Source organism: Ambystoma mexicanum, chromosome 1p (genome assembly GCF_040938575.1).
Source record: "Ambystoma mexicanum isolate Mex_15411 chromosome 1p, UKY_AmexF1_1, whole genome shotgun sequence".
Taxonomy (NCBI): Eukaryota; Metazoa; Chordata; class Amphibia; order Caudata; family Ambystomatidae; genus Ambystoma; species Ambystoma mexicanum.
This window is the reverse complement of record NC_090921.1, coordinates 1,274,825,044-1,274,845,010: the sequence shown is the minus strand read 5'-3', so window position 1 is coordinate 1,274,845,010 and position 19,967 is coordinate 1,274,825,044. Positions and strand designations below refer to the sequence as shown.

The following is a 19,967-nucleotide window of genomic DNA, read 5'->3' as shown; positions in this document are numbered from 1 at the left end:
TTCTAGGACTAGAGTTTAGAATAATAAATGACATCAGCCCTAGAATACGTAGGGAAGGCTTTGTAGGAGTCAAGAAAATACAATTCTCCTCCATGGTGCCATGTGCGTTGTTCCCGTGCATATGGAAAGTAAGAACATGCTATGTAGTTGGGGTTTCTTATAGCATAATTGTTAATCACCCATATAGTGGGCTTTGTTCTAGAGTGTGTTTTGTTGTGGTAGGTTTTGTTAGGCTGTGCTGTGTTATGCCATGTTAAGCTATGATGCACTGTAAGTTGATATGGTGGCTATGCACGCTATACAGTATGCAGTATTATGCTATGTTGCCGTGTTATAAGATGCTATTTTATACTGTTGTTAAGTTAGGTTATATGTTATGCCTAGGTATTATAACCTGTGTTCTTATTTTGGGGCTGAGCGCATTGCTACGACACATGGCCTTTCAACCCCAACACTGCATGTGAAGTCCTCTTGAATATGTCATAGGTATGTTAAATGCCAAATTTGAAGTCCTTCAAGCTGGGCCCGTTTAGCCAAGCAAGCCTACAAATGGGGCTCTGAAAAAGCAGACTGGCACCAACTTATAAATGAGTTGGGCCTGGCATAAGGCCTGAAAGAGAAGCGAGGGTTGAGTGGCACATCATCACACGTTGTGTCAGACCTATACTAACGGATTCCCGTGGATGTTTACACACACACTTGACGAGGGCTTGGCGAGGGCCAGTGTGCATTTCAGTGTGCACTTGGATCCCCTGCCAAACCTTGACCACCCAGGAAGCAGCCTTCGGTTGGAACGGGTATTTTTGGGGTATGGAACAGATGTGATGGGGGAGGAGGAAACGTTCTTGTGCTCTTGGTTACAGCGGCCAGCTCAGACACTAAATTTCTTAGGTCTTGCATTCTACCCCACACGGTCACAATTGCGCCTCCACCCTACAAAATGCCCATGTCCTCCTAGAACATGCATCACAGCGTGCAGTCTAAACATTGTGAGCCCCTGGCTTCCCAGCAGAACACAGCAGCACCGCCGAAGCGAGAACGGGCCAGTCTCTCCTAGTCATTGGCAGAGCCAGGCAGAGTCCAGGCAGGCTGCAAGGAAGGTTGGCACAGGGCTCATGGGAATGCCAAGTGCTGCCACATGGCCGCCCTCTGCTTGGACCGACACACGTCCTATGTCTTACTGCTCCTAGGCATTTCAGCTAGGGGAAGTAAAGCAAAGCACCTGCACCACAGCAGACTGGACAGGGGCTATCTCTCTGCCTCCACTGGCAATGGGACAGCCGTTCTGGGAACACTCTGCTGGGCTATTCCCTTCAAATTCCAGGTCAAAGAACCCAGGCGCCAATCAGATGATCATGTCGGCAAATTGGCATGATGCCCAAACATCCATCTTGACACCGAGGATTTTTAAGTGTACTCAGTGCTATATGTAGCATTGTACAAAATGACCAAGTAAATACATTGATCCAAAAAATGCCATTGCCCCTAAAATATTATAGATAATATATTAGTATACACGAAAGGGCTGTACACGTATATTTATGGTCACTACTGGGTGAAGATGAGGTTGTGGGGAGGCAACAGGGTGCGAAGAATAATAGCGTTGAGACTGGTGTAAGCTGGAAGTGCGTGGGATGGGGATCCGGGCCATGGATGAAGGAAAAGGGGAATGGGCAAATGAAAGAATAAACACTCGACAAGGGTAAGTAGGGGAGCCATCTTCTTGGCTGCAGTCCATTTTTATTTAAAATGAATAATTTGGGCTAAATTGCACAAAAACCCCAGACTCAAGTATATTGGAAAAGGCCGCTTTAATGTGACAGGCCACAGTTTACGATAAAACGCTAACCTGGCTCTTTGGCCTTACAGACTACCGATCATTAACAATTAGCCCAACAATTAATTAAATCCTCATTCATTCATGTCCCTTGTTCCCTCCCTTCCCCCTGATACGATATATGACATTTATAACGCGTCTGTGTTAAATGTTAAATGTTAAAGGTATTTGTACCGCGCACCGTCACCAACGGAATTGGTCCCCAGGCGCTCAGGCGGATCTGCAAACGATAAGGTGGGATGGGTTAGTAGGTTGAAGAAGGGAGTAGGATAGTGAGAGGAGTGGTGTGCTGTTGGCCAACTCAGTATACACCGGGTGCTGAGCTTTGGTGCAGGTATCGGATTGGAGTCAGTCCACGTGTGCTGTTGTTCCGGTTTATGTGTTGTTGCAGTGTTGTGAAGTGCGTGCGGTTTGTTGTGCGAGAGATGGTTGTGTGAGTTTTTGAGTGAGATAAGTATGCAGAGTTTGAGCTTATTGGTTAGTGGGTTACCTGACCTTTACCAATGCTAGTACTTGCGGTTCTGGGGAGAGTGGCACTTGTTGGCCCTCGCATTCCCATCTAGGCGCGGCGCAGGCCAATGATTGGGGCTCCATACTGGTGTGATCATGCCAACATTCACACTTTTATCTGGTCGCGGCGCAGGCTAGTGTTTAGAGATCGGTCCAGGAGTGGGCAAGCTAGCGTTCACAACTCCATCCGAACGCCACGCAGGTTGGTGTTCACGGCTTTGATTGTGGCATAAACTAGCATTCACGTTTCCTAGGCGCGGGCGTGTTATCCTTCGAACAGTCCTATCCACATGCGACGCAGGCCAACGTCTATCTAGATGCGTCTGCCAGTCTGGCTGTGTTCGTCCGGTGCGTAAGAGCGGGAGAGTGTAGGTCTAGGTTTCGTCTGGGTCTAGTTAGGTGGTCAGTCTCTGTAGCCTTCCTTTGCTGCTATCTTCCATGATGTCTTATGCTCTGTCGAGTGGTTGGTTCTTTGGTTTGAGCGTTTGTTCAATTTGAGAGTGGCCGAAGTTGGGGTTATTTTCATCATTGTTTTAGTGTATGGGCATTCCGGTGCGTCTCCGTAGTGGTTACGCTTTGAAGAGCCATGATTTGAGGAGTTTCCTGAATGCTAGGTGGTTTGTTGTATTCTGTATATTCTTAGGTAGGTCGTTCCAAGTTTTGGGTGCCTGGTGAGAGAAAGACGATCCTCCACATTTTTTCCTGTTGTAGGGTTTTGGTTCCAGGCGTATGTCTGTGTTTGATCTTAGTGTTCTTGTCTGAATTTCAGGTTGGTTTTGTGGTTTACTGAAAGTCGTAGTATTAGGGATTCGCATTTGTCGATGTTTTGTGGGTCTTCCATTTTGATGGTCAGTTGTTACTTGTGGATGATCGCTAGTCCCCCCCCTCTTTTGGATTTCCTGTTTGTTTGGATGCATTTGAAGTCTTCGGGCAGGCAGTTGTTGAGGGTGATCTTGTAGTTGTCGTCTAGCCATGTTTCGGTTACAGATAGGATGTCTATGCCTCCTCCTGACAGGAGGTCGTATATTTCCGTTGAGTGTTTGGCCATTGACTTTGCGTTTATTAGGTTACAGTGGATTCTCTGGGTGAGGTTCTGTTTTGAGGTTATATGTTGTTCGATTCTGTAATTGTATGTTCGTGGAGTTTCTGCTTTGATGTTGGTAGGATGAAGAACGGCGACAGCTGCTTCTTCATTGAAGCGGTCTAGTAAGTTGATAACAGGGCTGATTAATCTTGGCGTTTCTGCTGTGATGCTACTCGGATGAAGATCGGCAGTGGTTTCTTCTTTGGGTTCGATTGTTGGGTGGGGAGTGGCCTTGCTGGTTGTTGGTACTTCGCCGTGTTGTGCAGGGCGTGGTGGGAATTGGTGTTGTCCTCTGTTCTTGTAATGTAAGGGGTAACGGGGTCGGATCCTTCCCATTCTCTTGTTGATTGCCCCCGTCTTTTTCCGGCGTCTGTCAGGAAATTCTTTGCATGTTTCGAGGTTTCCGTGTTGGGGTGTCGGTGTACCGTCGTTGTTGCGAGGTAAGGTGTGAGGTATAGGGATTTTTCTCTTGTGGATTTTGTTCCGGTTGTGTCTGCTTTAGGCGCGTTTTCTTGCAATGGGGCTGTTTCTTGTGGGTTCTGTCGGTGTTGTGTGTTCGCGTCTCTTGTTGCTCGGTCTTGTTCTCTTTCTCGGCGTCCTTTTCTGGTACGGGCCATTTTCCAGTCTAGATGCAGGCATAGTGTGGTAGTTGGTCCTCTATGCTGTGTTGTGCGGTCACCGTGACCTCGGTTTCCTTCTCTGGGTACGCTGGGGTGTTCTCTGGCTCAGTGTTGCTTTCTGTCGGTGGGTGGGGGGTGTTTCCTAAGGGTAAACTGTCGGGGGGCGTGGGGGGTTAGGGTGTTAGTAGTCTGTGGGTATGGAATTTAGTTGAGTTAGGTAGTGGCGGGTTTTTGGGATTAGTGGGTACTGAACTAAGCGCGGTTAGATTATTTGAGAGACCTGTATAGTGGGAGAGAGGCCTATCAGTGCAGTCTAGATATCATACAGTGCAATTAGGAGACAGCGCCCTGCTAAATTTGGGAGACCTGTATAGTGGGAGAGAGGCCTATCAGTCAGTTTAGATATCATACAGTGCAATTAGGAGACAGAGCCCTGCTAAATTTGAGAGACCTGTATAGTGGGAGAGAGGCCTATCAGTGCAGTCTAGATATCATACAGTGCAATTAGGAGACAGAGCCCTGCTAAATTTGGGAGACCTGTATAGTGGGAGAGTGGCCTATCAGTGCAGTCTAGATATCATACAGTGCAATTAGGAGACAGAGCCCTGCTAAATTTGGGAGACCTGTATAGTGGGAGAGAGGCCTACCAGTGCAGTCTAGATATCATACAGTGCAATTAGGAGACAGAGCCCTGCTAGATTTGGGAGACCTGTATAGTGGGAGAGAGGCCTATCAGGGCAATCTAGATATCATACAGTGCAATTAGGAGACAGAGCCCTGCTAAATTTGGGAGACCTGTATAGTGGGAGAGAGGCCTATCAGTGCAGTCTAGATATCATACAGTGCAATTAGGAGACAGAGCCCTGCTAAATTTGAGAGACCTGTATAGTGGGAGAGAGGCCTATCAGTGCAGTCTAGATATCATACAGTGCAATTAGGAGACAGAACCCCTGCTATAGTGGGAGAGAGGCCCATCAATACAGTCCAAATATCATGCAATGCAATTAGGAGACAGAACCCCTGCTAAATTTGAGAGACCTGTACAGTGGGAGAGAGGCCTATCAGTGCAGTCTAGATATCATACAGTGCAATTAGGAGACAGAACCCCTTCTATAGTGGTAGAGAGGCCCATCAATACAGTCCAAATATCATGCAATGCAATTAGGAGACAGAACCCCTGCTAAATTTGAGAGACCTGTATAGTGGGAGAGAGGCCTATAAGTGTAGTCCAAATATCATACAATGCAATTAGGAGACAGAACCCCTGCTAAATTTGAGAGACTTGTATAGTGGGAGAGAAGCCTATCAGTGCAGTCCAAATATCATACAAAGCAATTAGGAGACAGAACCCCTGCTAAATTTGAGAGACCTGTATAGTGGGAGAGAGGCCTATCAGTGCAGTCCAAATATCATACAGTGCAATTCGGAGACAGAACCCCTGCTATAGTGGGAGAGAGGCCCATCAATACAGTCCAAATATAATGCAATGCAATTAGGAGACAGAACCCCTGCTAAATTTGAGAGACCTGTATAGTGGGAGAGAGGCCAATCAGTGCAGGCAGTCCAAATATCATACAATGCAATTAGGAGACAGAACCCCTGCTAAATCTGAGAGACTTGTATAGTGGGAGAGAGGCCTATCAGTGCAGTCCAAATATCATACAATGCAATTAGGAGACAGAACCCCTGCTAAATTTGAGAGACCTGTATAGTGGGAGAGAGGCCTATCAGTGCAGTCCAAATATCATACAATGCAAATAGGAGACATGACCCCTGCTAAATTTGACAGACCTGTATAGTGGGAGAGAGGCCTATCAGTGCAGTCCAAATATCAAACAATGCAATTCGGAGACGGAACCCCTGCTATAGTGGGAGAGAGGCCTATCAGTGCAGTCCAAATATCATACAATGCAATTAGGGGACAGAACCCCTGCTAAATTTGAGAGACCTGTATAGTTGGAGAGAGGCCCATCAATGCAGTCTAAGTATCATACAATGATGTCGGCTTCTTTGCCTGTGCACAAGTGTTTCTAGGCGTGACAAGACAAGGCGGGGGAAACAAACGGAGGACAAAACAGCAATCTAACTAGGCCTTGTGTCATTCAGATCGCGCAAGTACAGTGGAAGAGGGCGGGGAGAAGTGCAGGTAACTCAATAAGTGCAGCCAGCGGGTGGCTCATAAGTGCAGAGAGAAGGGACTGTACGGTTGCAGATACAGACCCTTAAGTGCTGGGGAGCCCGGAGGCAGTGCAAGGGCAACTGGACAAGCAGGAGCCTGGGCCTGAGTTCAGAGGGTAGCCAGGTGACCAGTGCGCAGAACAGTCAGGGACATCAGCAGTGCAGAGGAAGAGAGAAAGCGAAAAGGAAGGTCTTGTGTTGCTTTCGGAACCGCAGGTGGTTCTGCTCAGGTTGGAGCGAGGCAGCGAGGCTGTTCCAGAGGGAGTCCATATCCGAGGAGAGAGATCTGCCCCCTACTCTATGCTTGGAGAAGCATTTGACCCTCAGAGAGTTGGAGGTGGATGAGCGGAGAGCTCACAAAGGAAGATGTTTAGGAAGAGAATGTTGGATGTAGTGTGGTCCCAGGCCCCAGAAAGCCTTGTGGACATTGCAAAGGGTCTTGAACTTGAAACGGCAAAGGGCTTCTTAAGAAGGGGGTGCACAGTGATTCCCCACTTAAGCACTCTTAAGTGGGGAGGGGAAGGTTCCAGTGGCAAATGAGTGATTGCTGAAATTGCCCAAGGCTGGAGCAAGGGTGGTGATGTGGTCCTTGATGGTTCTGGAAGTGCAGGGGAGAACGTGCTTTGACAGGACTTTCATACATCAGACTTGTCTAGAAACATCATCAGGGGTGAACAAAGGGAAGCAGGAGAAAATAGGAGAAAAGGCCCCAGGAGGGCCAGAAGTGGTAGAGGCAGAGGAAGAGGAGGTAGAAGAAGAGAGGGTGGACAGGATGTCCTGAGTTCTAGTGATGAAATGAGAAGCCAAGGCCACGCGGAGGGCATGGGAGGGAACAGGAGAGGTAGAGACTGCAGCAGGATTGGTCAGCTCCTTGCAGATTTTGAAACCTTTGGCCGAGTTGTTAGCTGCCGCAGAGACACGTGCTTGGATGTAGGCTCTCTTCTTAGAGAGGACAGAGAGTCTGTACTGCCTTTGGGGCAGGTGGCAGGCCAGTTTGTCAGGGGGTGTGCCTGATGCCCTCCACTTCCCCTCAGCCATCCTACATTTGTGTTTAAGGGTGGCGAGGTCGGAATCATACCAAGAGTCGCACTTGGATTTGGGGTTCAAGCGTATCCTCATGACAGGGGCAAGGACATTTGGAGTGTTAGAGATAGAGAAATGAAGAGTAGAGAGGTAGAGAGGCCTGTGTCAGGGTGCGAGTCAGCCAAAGGTGCAGGAGGAGGAGAGAAAGTGGCGGCGAAAGCCTAGACTGACACACGTTTCACAGGTTAGATGACCGAGAAGGTAGGTGGCAGTGCTGGAGTCGGCTTGGCCTGGGGGTTAGAGAGAGGTGGGGGGGAAATTCACCTCACCCTCCTTCCCCCTTTCTCCCTCCATCTTCGTTTTGAAGCCACACACCTCCTTCATCCATGCCTCTTCTCCCTTCTTGTATTCCCCGGGCTAGCCTATTCGTTCAAATTGCCTACTCCACTCCTTTACTGCATAATACCCCTTTTAGCTTTCCCCAACCATTCTCCAAAGGATCATGCCCCCTGCATCCAGAAAAAAACATCCCTGAGGTGTTCTTTCTGCCCCACCCCAAACTCTCATTTACCTCCACCCTTTTATCCATTCTTCCACCGCTATCTTCAAATCCAGCAAATAATACTGGTTACCCAGCACCGACAATTGCACGCCATCATCTCAAAGCAAATCAAACTCCTCATACTTAATGTCTTGGTGTGCCACTGTCCGCACCCTCAGGACCTGCAGAATGTTACGATCTCCCGGTTAATATGTTTCTGTGTACACTGTGAGAAACCTGAGGGTATTCTCCCAAGTAAGCCCTGAGAATCCCTTATTCAGGTGGCCAGGCAAGGACTGATACTCTCAGATCCCAACCCTGTGGGTGGACAAGCAAGGTTGGGGTTGTGCTCAAGGGAATACCCAGGTGAGATGTGGTATTATACCGGAGAAGAAGGTGAGGAGGAAAGAGTCACTGGGGCTTTTGTAGGCTGTACCACATCTACCTTCCTTCCACCCAATGAATTTCCCTTGCCTAACTCTAATGAACCCTCCCTGTATGGTAAATCCCCTAGGAATCCAAACCCTGTTGTACTCAAAAACTACATCTCCCAGAATCCCTGTTTTCCTGTGTCCTACCCGAATATTCCCAGTCATTCACCTTTCCGTCCCTCGAATGATTATTTCCCGAATTCCTAGTATGCCTTAACCAAACACCATTTCCCCTATTAAATGCACAAACCTTACAAATCTCACCTTTTCTGATTCACCTATCCCCCTAGGGAGAAGAATATAATTCCTCAGGACATCTTTTCCCCATCCTACCAAGTAGGATACTTAGAAACTCTACCCCCCTCCCTTTTCCGACACAAACACTTTCTCACACTCTGAAAGACAACGAACTAACACCAAAGCCGTTTACCTGACATGTCCTGACACCAGGGTCAGGAGGAGTCAAGCAACTGATAAAAACTACACACGCCTGATGGCCCTTTCCCTTCCCCACAGGGATAAAAGTTGCAGCACAAGAGCACACCCCTCTAGCAAGGCAAACCGCACAATGAGGCAGCTATTCCAGGATGGCAGTTCAAGAGGAGGAGAAAGGTGGCAAGAACCCAAAGGACAACAAGGAGAGAAGAACCCTTGCCCTTTTCGACCAAGACCCGGAAAGCCTCCCTGAAAGGAATCATAAGACCGGGATTAACAGCCATCGAGAGGTGTCACAGATGTCAACAGTGCACAGAGCCCTCCTACGCTGATAAACACGCCAGGGAGAGACACTTGCTACCGTGGTCCCGTCCTTGACTCTAGAGACAAGAAATGCTAAGCGGGTCATCACAGCAGGTGAGTCGAAGGGAGAAACGACAACAAACCAAACAGTGTTGATCGAAGGTTGCAACTAACAAACCATTTATGTGTTAGGGAACTGTTAACACATAAATGTTAACACAACTGTTATACAACCAAGGGTGAGAACAGCTGCAGAGAGGTCCAGCGCCACGTGGGCACTCATTCAAAAGACTCTGGCCGGTCCCTGTTTGCTAAGATCCCAGGAGGCCTTAGGAGAGCCAACAAAATATGTCAAATGGTCGAGTAAAACCCCTTGTACGATCGAAAGTCTTTGGCCCATAACCAAGAAGCAAACTAAGGGAAGCAAATCTTGCATTGTGTTAAGTGAAGTGGAAGGTGTAACTGGCAAATGTGAACCGGTCTGAGGGATGCCTGCAAAACGGGATGATGTGCGATAGCCCTATGAACATTGTGTTGACAAGAGTGAACCCGGATGAGGGATGTCCACAGTGAAAGACAGTTGAAAAGAACTTTTTGTTTTGTTATTTTTAATGCAAAAGACATAGTGAACCCGATGTAGGGAGGCTTACATTCGAGAAGGGTCTGAGCCCAGAAGAGGGGGATCCAAGGGTGAAGAATCATCACCCAACATACAATCAGAAAGAACTTTTGTTTTGTTATTTTGAACATATCAGGCCCTCAGAAGCAAGAGACTTTGTAGAAAAGAGACTTAACCACTGAAGGTCCTAATATCGCTGAAAGGAACTGTAGCCTTGTGCTGGAGTGGCCCAGGAGTGTGCTGTGCTCAGATGTCCCGCCTTGTCACGTGCTAAAAACGTGGGGAAGGGAGACCCCCAGCTATAACATCCTGACTAACTATCTGTGAACACTTCTTTCTTTTCTTGTGATTACTATCCCACACTATTTTGGTAACTTAGCAGTAAGGATTTGTCAATAGTATTTTTTTAGTCTAGGCCCTTTATTTTGCTAAGACACCACTAGGACTGCCTGATTATTATTTGATGGTCGTAGCTTGCTCCCATCTCAGATTTAGGTTAGGTGTTTTTCTCACCCATTTCTACAGTTTCATAAACACCCTTGAACTGTGATCACTTGTGTCTGTCTTTACTGTTGCCACCATGAGTTCCTTACAACACTCAACTGCCCCTTCCTTGATAGCTCCCCTCCATACCCTCCGAAGCATCAACTCAGTCCAATACAAAGAAATCGTTGGCCAAATCTCCCTCAACAGCTCAAATCCTTCTTCACTTTATTTATCAATTTCTTTACCCCTTGCTCCTTCACCAAATCATTCTCACCCCGTGGGCAAAAACCGCACCACCGACAGTCCCTTCTGCTCCCTCAAGCCAGCCAGCATGGGCAGCAAATGATCCCACCTAAGCCCTCCCACCCCTGACCATCTCAACAATGCAATCTCATAACTGCACCCCAACTGGGTACCAAAGATCCTCTTTACAGCAGCTCTCCCTGCCCATTTCACCATGGAATGGCCGCAGATACATATCTGGGGAACTTCACCGATCTTTCGAGCCGCATCTGCAAGAAAAAAGAAAAATTGCTTCCCTGTTGAACCCCCACCTCCACAATGTCTAACCTCCCCTCCCAACTCATCTCACCCAGATCTCTGATGTACACCTTGAATTTTGACGACTTCTATAGCAGTAAACTCTTCAAACCCCTTTCAGTCAAGCCCAAACGTACTCCCTTCCGATGTAGCTCCAATCCAAAAAGAAGGAGTCCCCACTGAGACCAGCATATTCCCCCAACCGCTTTATACAACCTACCCAACAACTCTGCTGTTACTGCCAGTCTCCCATCCTTTACCTTCCTTTTCTCCATTGCCGAGCCTTCCAGCATCCTATTTGCCAACCCTCCACCACTAGGCTGGAAACCCCAGAAACACTTGCCATAGAATGCAATACATGCCAGCTTCCCTGCTATCATCGCCCTAGACTGCCCTTTTCCTCTGCAAGGCAATGTGAAGTTTACCTCATCCTCTATCCTCCCCTCTTCCACATCACCTCTTCCTCTCCAACTCTGCGCTCCCCCTTTCCGAAAATCCATCCAAGCTCTACTGTATGCCACTCGTAAACTAGCAGCCAGTGAACCCTTCAGTAACGGCAGTGCTCTCACTATCCTTACTCCCCGCCACACTGATAAACAAAAAAACATCCAAGTAGTGCAACACTCCTTCAAAACCTGATCTGCACATGAAACCCCACTGCATGAAAGAACTAAAATGCTCAAACAATGCACAAGACACAGCACATCCCATAGGCAGTGTTTTGTCCGCAACCATTTAGTCTTCAAACTGCATCCGGGAGGATAGCTCAAGGACAACACGCTCGCCTTGGAAGCTAGACACCGCGGAGCAACACCGGTTCGATCCCTGGGTCCGCGCTTAAAAATCTTTGGGTATTAAGCGTGTTATAAATAACCTATTACAATCCACAACAACCAAAAATCCTCTGGATGCACCAGAAGCAGCCTAAATGCAGACTTGTTGTCACACTTGGCCATAAATGCTCCCTTTCCTATGTCTCTCACAAGCATCACTGCCTGATCCACACTCACGTAGGACACCACACAATCCTCTTGTGCAATGAAATTATTCATTGACATGCCCTCTTGCGATGACAGATAATGCATCAGTCTGAACTCTCCTTCAGCCTTTTTAGGCACCATCCCCAAAGGGGGCCCCACCAAATCACCGGCAAGTCCACAAAAGTCCCAACCACCCTCCGTTCTGCCACCTCTTTCTCCAGCTTCAATCTTACAATGTCCGGTGTCTCCCGTGCAGACTGTACATTATCTGCCCACCTCTGCACCCTGATATCCCAACCTAAAACCCTCCTGAAACCCTTCCCCCAAAATAATTTCTGCCTCACTGTCAGGGTAAAAACACAGCCATTCCTTCAAGATTTCCAACTTAACTAGAGTATATGTTTTTCCTCACAACCCCTCTCCCTGCACCCCACCCCTCCCTCAGTCTCCTGCTGCGAAACATTGCATGACAGTGTGCCATCTGCGCACCTGCTCCACTCGTGCCTGATTTTACAGAGAGCCCTGGAGCACCCTTCTTTGTTGAAAGTCCAGCATGCAGCTGACAGCTGCCTTCTGCCTCCTCCCCACGCCCGGACCAAGGCAGGCCGAACATTAAAGGGCCTGTAAGGCACATGCAAACTTCTTTTTGTGTGTAACGTGGGCTCCGGGCACGCAGCCGTCATCCAGTGTAACCACAAATCCATGTCACCCCCCCACATCGCCACCTGATCCTCTCCCATCCTTGCCCTGAACTCTTCATCATACCTCACCCAGGTAAAACGACCAAAGCTGACAAATGCCTTCCTGATTACATCCATATACAATGCCACACTCTTCTCTGGGTACATCTTACAGTACACACTAGCATATATCAAAAAGGCCAGTGTCCAATTATCAATCATTACAGGCACTTTCGGCCTTGATTCCGGCTCCTTCTCCTTCGATCCCTCTTTCACCATCACTTCCCTGTGTAGGGGCTTAAATATATCCACAAATTCTCCCGCCCAAATGTTCTCTTTGGTAGCCGCCATTAAATGTGCCCCAAGCGGCTTTGTAATACCCTTTTCTGTGTACTCTCCTTAGCCCCCAGCAGCAAGGGAGTCCACCCCAATGCTTCAGTGATGTCTTCTTGCAGGGCCACCCCAACACCCTCCTGCGCTGCTCTTCTTGGGAGAGGCATCCCATTGTTCGCCCTATGTTCCGCTGTGTTAGGGGGGGTGGCCTACTGCACACTCTAAGCTGCTTATCAACGCTTCCAGGAGGGATCGTCCTGTCCCTTGCTGATCATCCTCTTTTGCTGAATCAGGGCCGTGCTGCGCCCTCTATGCTACTCACCGCTATCCAGGGAGACCGTCCTGGTCCTATCCCTTCCTCTGCCACCTACCATGGAGAGCGTCCACCTCCTCCCCCCTGAACTTTTCTGCAGGCACCTGTCCCCTCTTTACTGTGGCCACGCCTTGCACCCCGTCTCTATCGCTCTCCTCACTGCCCTGTGGTCTGCCCCACACAGGCTCCCTCTCCCCTGTAACCTCTTGTGCCAACCCCTGCAGCTGGGCCTTTGATGCCCTGCTTAACATACTGAAAGCCTCCCGCATGGCCTGAGCGTCCACAAAACCCCCAGACCTAACGCTCCCGCTATCACCCCCCCACCCCCGCTGATGAACAAAATCCACTCTCTATCTTTAGTTTCCCCGATAAAAGGAGTCTGAAACCTAGGCCCCTTCTCTTAAATTACACCCAGGCAGTACTTAATTTTTTTATTTTGTATTAATAGCCTCAAAAACTACCACCAAAAATCCCAGACATCTGCATTAAAGGCACCCCAATTCCCAAGCACAGAGTCTCTGACATGGGTACTGGCTGCGCGCAAAGCCCAGCATCCTCAACTCCTATCACGTCGCACAGCACTGCCACCTGGTGGCGTGCGCTCTGCACCGCACTCACCCAGCCCCTCGCAGAAACTACAGAGATCCCACTCTTTCTTCTAAAACTGAGACTACCAACTGGTTCTCCTGACCTGGCAAAAACCGCTGCACCTAACTTCCTGCCCCACCAAAACTAGGGGCCCCGCAGCTCCCCGGGACACCCGCCGCACCCAGGGACAGGAACAACACAGAGGACCAGTACTACTCTACAATGCCCAGTTCCAACCGTCGCTTGCTCTAGAACCTTGCCTGCCCCCTTTTATACCGGGAGGGGTGCACTCTGGACCCAGACGCGCTCGCTGGCAAGTGCAAAGCCCAAATCAACCCGGGGGGGGCGGGGGGGCGGATACGCTCCCACCCGGGGCACCCCATAGGAAGGAGCACAATCTGAGTTAAGGAAGGTGTGGGTGTGGGTAAAACTCTTTATTTGATCCTAAGATTATTTAACTGTTAACTGCAATGCGCTGTTTTTGTTTGATTTCTGCATTCCCAGCACTTCTGGTGGAGTAATGCTTTGTGCTTGGCCTGTGCTATATAAAGGAGAGGCAAGGGTATTTGAACAAGGCCTTTTTGGGTTGTCTCTGTTTACAAGTAACTGGATAGGATGATGTCGGAGATCGGCTAAAATGTGTTAAGCCTCCAGACACTTTCCCAGTGCTTGAAGAGGGGAGAGGTTTTGAGGGGGGCTCTAAAGAGGGTGCATAGCCGAAGTGCAGGCAGGGATTTGGAAAGTTAGAGGTGTGGTAGGGAGAGCAAAGTCGGAGTCAAGCAGGGGGCATTGGGCGCCCTCTCCTTTTGGTTTGTTAATCACCAGCCCTGACAGGATCATAAACAAAAGGAGAGGGCGCACCAAAAGACTTGCTGAACCTCTCCTTTTTGTTTCTTTTTTAGTGGTGCCAAACCTCTCAGGCAGTCTTTAACTCAACATCGCTGTGTGGTTAAAGGGCTGCCTTCGAGGTCCGGACCTCTGAGTCTTTCGTAATTGGAAGCTCCAACCTCGCAGGCAGACCTTTTAACCATGCAACTCAGGGCTGCCTGAGGTGTTTGGTGCCTCTAGGGCTAGTCGAGGGGAGTCTGGCAGAACTCCGGCTCGGGAGCACTTTTTGAAGACTGCCAGGGCTTTGCCCAGGCTAGCCCTGGCCCACTTAAAGCCCTGCACTTTCCCATTTGGCCATCCCTGTTAACTATAGTCAGTGTATTAATTTGTGAATGAATGCCAATAGAAACGTTTAAACTCTCTATGCCCCGCCTAAGAGGTGAGCATGGTGGAGTACTTTCTTCGTCCGATTGGCCAGAGACAGTATGCAGAGGGAGTGTGTTGTGATTGATGATATTGTAGTTGAGCAATGAGAAACCTTTCTTTGTAAGCCAGGGCCCAATGAATGGGCTGCACTCACTAGATAAAAGGACCCTGGTTGGTCAGAATTGAGGTTAAGTAAAAGTTTGCGTGTTGAAACATCCCACAAGATTTGGTCAGTTTCTGTCAGTGAAGGACAGCTTGCTTGGTCTGAAGTGCTACCAGATAGGTGGAACCTACTGGACCTCTGAAGAGGCTTCACAGCTGGCCAGGCTCTTCCCCATTGTCTTCTACTTCTTGCTGTCCTGCCCTCTCTAAGGGCACATACATAACTGAGCAGGACCCTCAGAGGGCCCGCTTTGGTTTGAGGGTCCAGCCTCAATGAGTAGCACTGATGAGAAACAGGTGGGTGATGGGTGTTTGTCCAGTTCAAGTGATGCTGGTTAGTGTGCCCTCGCCCCTGGATGACATGATTGGGCACCCGGAGCAGAGAGATGATGTCCTTCAAGGATGAGGAAACAGAAGACGGACTTGACTGATTTCAACGCGGATGGGCAGGAATAAGGACGCGCCAGACCTCTCTAAAAACGTTCTTATGGAGACTGTCTCGGGTCCATTGGATGCTCATGGTATTGGGGAATCATTCGGAATGTCACGGTTAGGCACACGTTATGGAAGTAGCCTATTTTTAGAGACCGTCATCGCGTTTATTAATCAATCCATGATATACAATCTAGTGATCGGCTTGCGCTTTTATTGGCATCCTTCAGTAAATGAGCTGGTGTTTTATATTCTTGCCAATTGCAATGAAGGGCAGATAACTGGCGATGTACTACATGATTAATTTTTCACTATCTGACTCTACAAGTGCCCATAAAACAACATGGGTTCAGGCCATCTCCCTCCCTGGCAGTGAAGATGCTTGCCTGCGCCCCTGTACAGGTTACCAGTAGCCACCATCAGCAATATGGATGTGGGGAAGCGAAAAGGAAAACCCAGAATGCACCATAACAGAAACCTGAACATCATATGTATCCTGTGACATCATGCCAACAGTAGCCAACTCAAACATTCAAAGGCAGTTTGGCAGGAGGCGTGACTAAGTTGTGGCACCCCCGTCTTCTCAGCTCTCAGATGCGCAGGTGTCTGCAATCGCTGGCACACCATATGTTTAGGAGTACAACTCTCAGCAGCCCCAGCCAGCACAGTCAATGGTGAGGGATCATGGGAGTCATAGTCTAAAACGTCCGGGGGGGCCATAGGTTCCAGACCCCTGGGATAGAGGGATCCCAGCACTGTCTACAAACCGGTGACAAACTAAGGAGACAGCGTGATAGGCTGTGGGACTGAAGGATGCCATGCAGGTCTTCAGAGCCCGAAGACAGGATAAGGACTCAGGAGGCAGAGGAATGCCATGTTGTGCAGAATACCGAGGCCATCATGCATTCTGTCACATTCCTTTCATTGGGTCTACATTAGAGGTCTGTGGGATTTGTTACTAGGTCACTGTGTAAATGTGTTCCTCCTTTAGGAATTGCCGGGGAGAGTCCTAGCACCACTGCACCAGGCTATGTGAACCCTTTGGTTCACCTGGTGTGCTGTGGGAGCGCATGGATCAGCCAGTTCCTGTCCGTTGCACTTGCGCCCAGCAGTTTGTTCTCTGCACGACTGTGCAAAGATGCAAATTGCCTTTTCATTCGGACAAATGCCACGCTTGCGATGCATGCATCCTCTTTTCATCCATGACAGATGGCATCTAGCACCCATGATTGTGAGGAACATTCAGTGTTTGGCACAGGCTTAGCCACTTACAGCATACAGGATCCAGGCCTCCTTGCCGCTTTTCCTGCCCATGTTAGTACCTGAGCTGATTCTCTCTCGAGACAATGCCGATTGCAGTCCAAGTCGCTGGTCACATGGGCAGTGGTCAGTGTTATATGGGAAAGGGTGGTAGAACACCTTGGGTAGGCCTATAGGACAAAGCGGATTCTGAAAGCATCCCCAACCCTCAACCTGGCCGAATCACCTTGGACCAGTAGAGGAAAGATTGCGTACCTGACCTTGTCCGGGTTGTTCACAATGGGCGAAAGGCCACTAAGACTTGAAATCCACATTGCCCTTTGAGCAGCTCATTGTGGAAACTGAATGAACACCTTCCGTGTTATCGACTTCACAGGTGTACCTGCACTGGTAAAGTCTATTGCACGGCTTTACCCTTCATTGTCTGAATTTTAGACAGTGAATACATATAATAGATTGTTTAGATGTTTAATTACTGTACATGGATTGTGTGTGCGATCCACGTTGAAGTACGTGATTCGGCAAACCCTTCCCCTTACCTGAGCTTTGTTTGTTCTATTTTCCCTCTTGAAAAGGCTCAGCAGCCTGCAGATTTTTTGGACTACAATTCCCATCGACCTTAGCCAGAATAATCAAAGGTGGTGGATTATGCTAGCAGTAGTCCAAAATATATGGAAAACGGCGAGGGGACTCAAATATTCTATGGTACTTCTGTGGAAGTTGTGACAGCGCTGGGGCTTTCTAAAAGTGTCTTAGGCAAACTCATTGTCCAGCCGCTGCGAGATGAAGTAACTTTGGCCATTGTGTGCATATGTTGTGGCCTGTACATTGAGAACATCTGGTAAAATGCGAGATCGCTTCACAACATAAACCTGGGAGACAGTAAGATGCTCTTCCCTCTAGATAATTGTAAAAGGAATTTGATTAGTCTATTTTGCAGAATGACACATTTTTACGACAAGTGACAAAAATGAAATGTTTTATTTTTATTTGTGCGGGGTATTCGGAATGGGTGCATTCCTGTAGCTGTTTTTTTTTAACTCCATATCACCCAGCTAAAATGGATGAGAAGATTCTTAACAGATAGGACCCAAATTACGTGTCTTCTCCCTGTCTGCACGAACCCACAGACCATAACTTGTAGAGGTCCTCAAGGATCGAGCCTCCCACCGCTCCCCTTCAACATCTGTGTGGCCCTACTGATAAAGATCTTAAAAACATATGGGCTACTTGTTACAACTATGCAGACAACACTCAAGTCATATACAAAATGTCTGCCAAGGAAACTCCAGCACCGCCACCCTCAGCCGTCATCCATTCACTTATGCGAGGCAGTTGCTAACAACCGAAAACCAACCCAGACAACCAGAAATAACGATAGTCACACCTCACGCCACCCCTGAAACTTCTCTACCATGACCTCCAGAAATCAGTAATTCCCCTCGAAAATCTAAAGTGATCAAAAATCTCAGCGTTCTAACCGACAACGGCCGCAAGCAGGAGCCCCAAGTCAGTGCAATAGTCAAAAAGTGCATCTATCATCTATGCCCAATCATGCGGATTATGCCCCGTCTCACTTTGCCACACAGAACACTGGCTGTCATTTCGAGAATCGATTATGCCAACAGCATGCATCTAGGTATGCCATACGATCTCACTCAAAACTACAACAAATCCCAAACAGAGGCTAGACTATTACTCTCAAACAGGAGGGAACATTGAACACCAGCCCTTCCAGCATTGCACCGGTTACCCATCAGAAAAAGAATCCCCTAGAAAGTCCCCTCACCTACAGGCTACAGCAAGGTCCAGGGGGAGAACTCTTCCAAAATAAACGCTCACATTACCAGCCAGATCTAAGATCCAAAAATGGTGCGCTAATCATAACCAGGAGATTCTGCAGAGGAAGCCATGGAGGCTCCGCCCTTTTCACTATGGTGGCCGAACTTTGGAGCACGCTACCAAGAGATAGTCGCACACTGCAGGACCACTTAAAATTCAGGAGTTTTTTTTTTTAACAGACTTTCTATAATAAACGGAAATCATCCAATACTCAAATAGAAGAAACAGCACCAACCAATTCAACCAACCCACAAAACACAGATACCCCACAAACACTCCCGAATGCCCATGGAACTCAGAATAAGATACCAACGACTAGAATAAGTCAATACATTTGCACTGCTAAAAATCTATGAGTAGACCTCGACCTTTTTCTTCAAGATTAAAATTTACAACACAGGTCATCAGCCTCCTACAACCACAAAGACGAGCAGCACCTCTCACCACAATGCAACCAACAGTAGCGTCATGCACGGGCACCTGATAAGGAAATACTGGATGGGCCAACCACTCTTCGTATCGACTAGCCCTCAATTTCTCCACATGCAATCTCAAACTAGCCACTCGCACATGGTTTTTTAAAGACCCTCTCGCCCAGCTCAAAACCCTACACCTCTAACACGAAATGACGCAGTCTCCGGCCTCATCACACCTAGAAAGCTGTCACACATGCCGAATGCAGAACTCATGGTACTTCTGTTCTACACCATCAACACAAAGGATCGCAATCTTGCTTTTTCTCTCCCTACCCAACTAACCCAACCAACTCACCCTCTTCCAGATCCCCCAGACCACCGAGTCTATGCAAATGGCAGCGATGCATGGTACAACTCCTAATGAAATAACATAACCTCTTCCTTCTCAGTCTGCTGCGCCGGGCATTGAGGTGACTTTGTCAGTGTTAATGTGATGAAGTGCAATCAGTAGTTTGGGCAAGGTGGCAGTAAATGTGTGCAGTCTACACTCTGCACCTCCTCTCCAATGTGCACAAAATCCTCCGATGTTTAAATAAAGGAAAGAGTTTGTCGTAGAGGCAAGACTTTGGGCATATTCACATTTCTTGGTCTTTAATCCTGGTCGTTTGGCCTGGTCTCTTCTTCCTTCAGCAGGTGGCGCAACACACTCTCAGCCAGAAGATGCTCTGCCTGTCCCTGGTCTTCGCCGTGTGCATGGATCTATCCGAGGGCCGCTGCCTCCCACGCCGATCCAAAGAGATGCTCTGCGGAGCCGAGTTGGTGGATATCTTGCAGTTTATTTGTGGACCCACTGGTTTTTATTTTAGTAAGTTTTGTGTTTGCCTTCATCTCTTCTCAATGTGACTTTCACAGAGCGTTTTTGTCTTTGGCGGTAATGTACATATCTTTTCCAGTATCCCTACTGATGGCCAGGCTTAAATGCGTTGCTCTTCCTGGAGGGAACATGTATGGAGCTATTGACAGTGTTAGCCTGACGTGGCATAACGCAGCCCAAACCTCTGTTGTAGAAAACAAGTTTTCTTGAGTGAGCTAATTAGGAA

The 19,967-nt window shown here is 48.3% G+C and overlaps 1 protein-coding gene across 1 annotated transcript in view; it reads left to right on the top strand.

Moving 5' to 3' along the window:
* Nucleotides 1-19,967, top strand: part of LOC138452858 (insulin-like growth factor III) — a 71,264-nt gene that overhangs the window by 15,600 nt on the left and 35,697 nt on the right. The window contains exon 2 of the mRNA XM_069605206.1: nt 19,561-19,732. Within this exon, the coding sequence (XP_069461307.1) occupies nt 19,561-19,732 (172 nt within the window). The remainder of the gene's footprint in view (nt 1-19,560; nt 19,733-19,967) is intronic.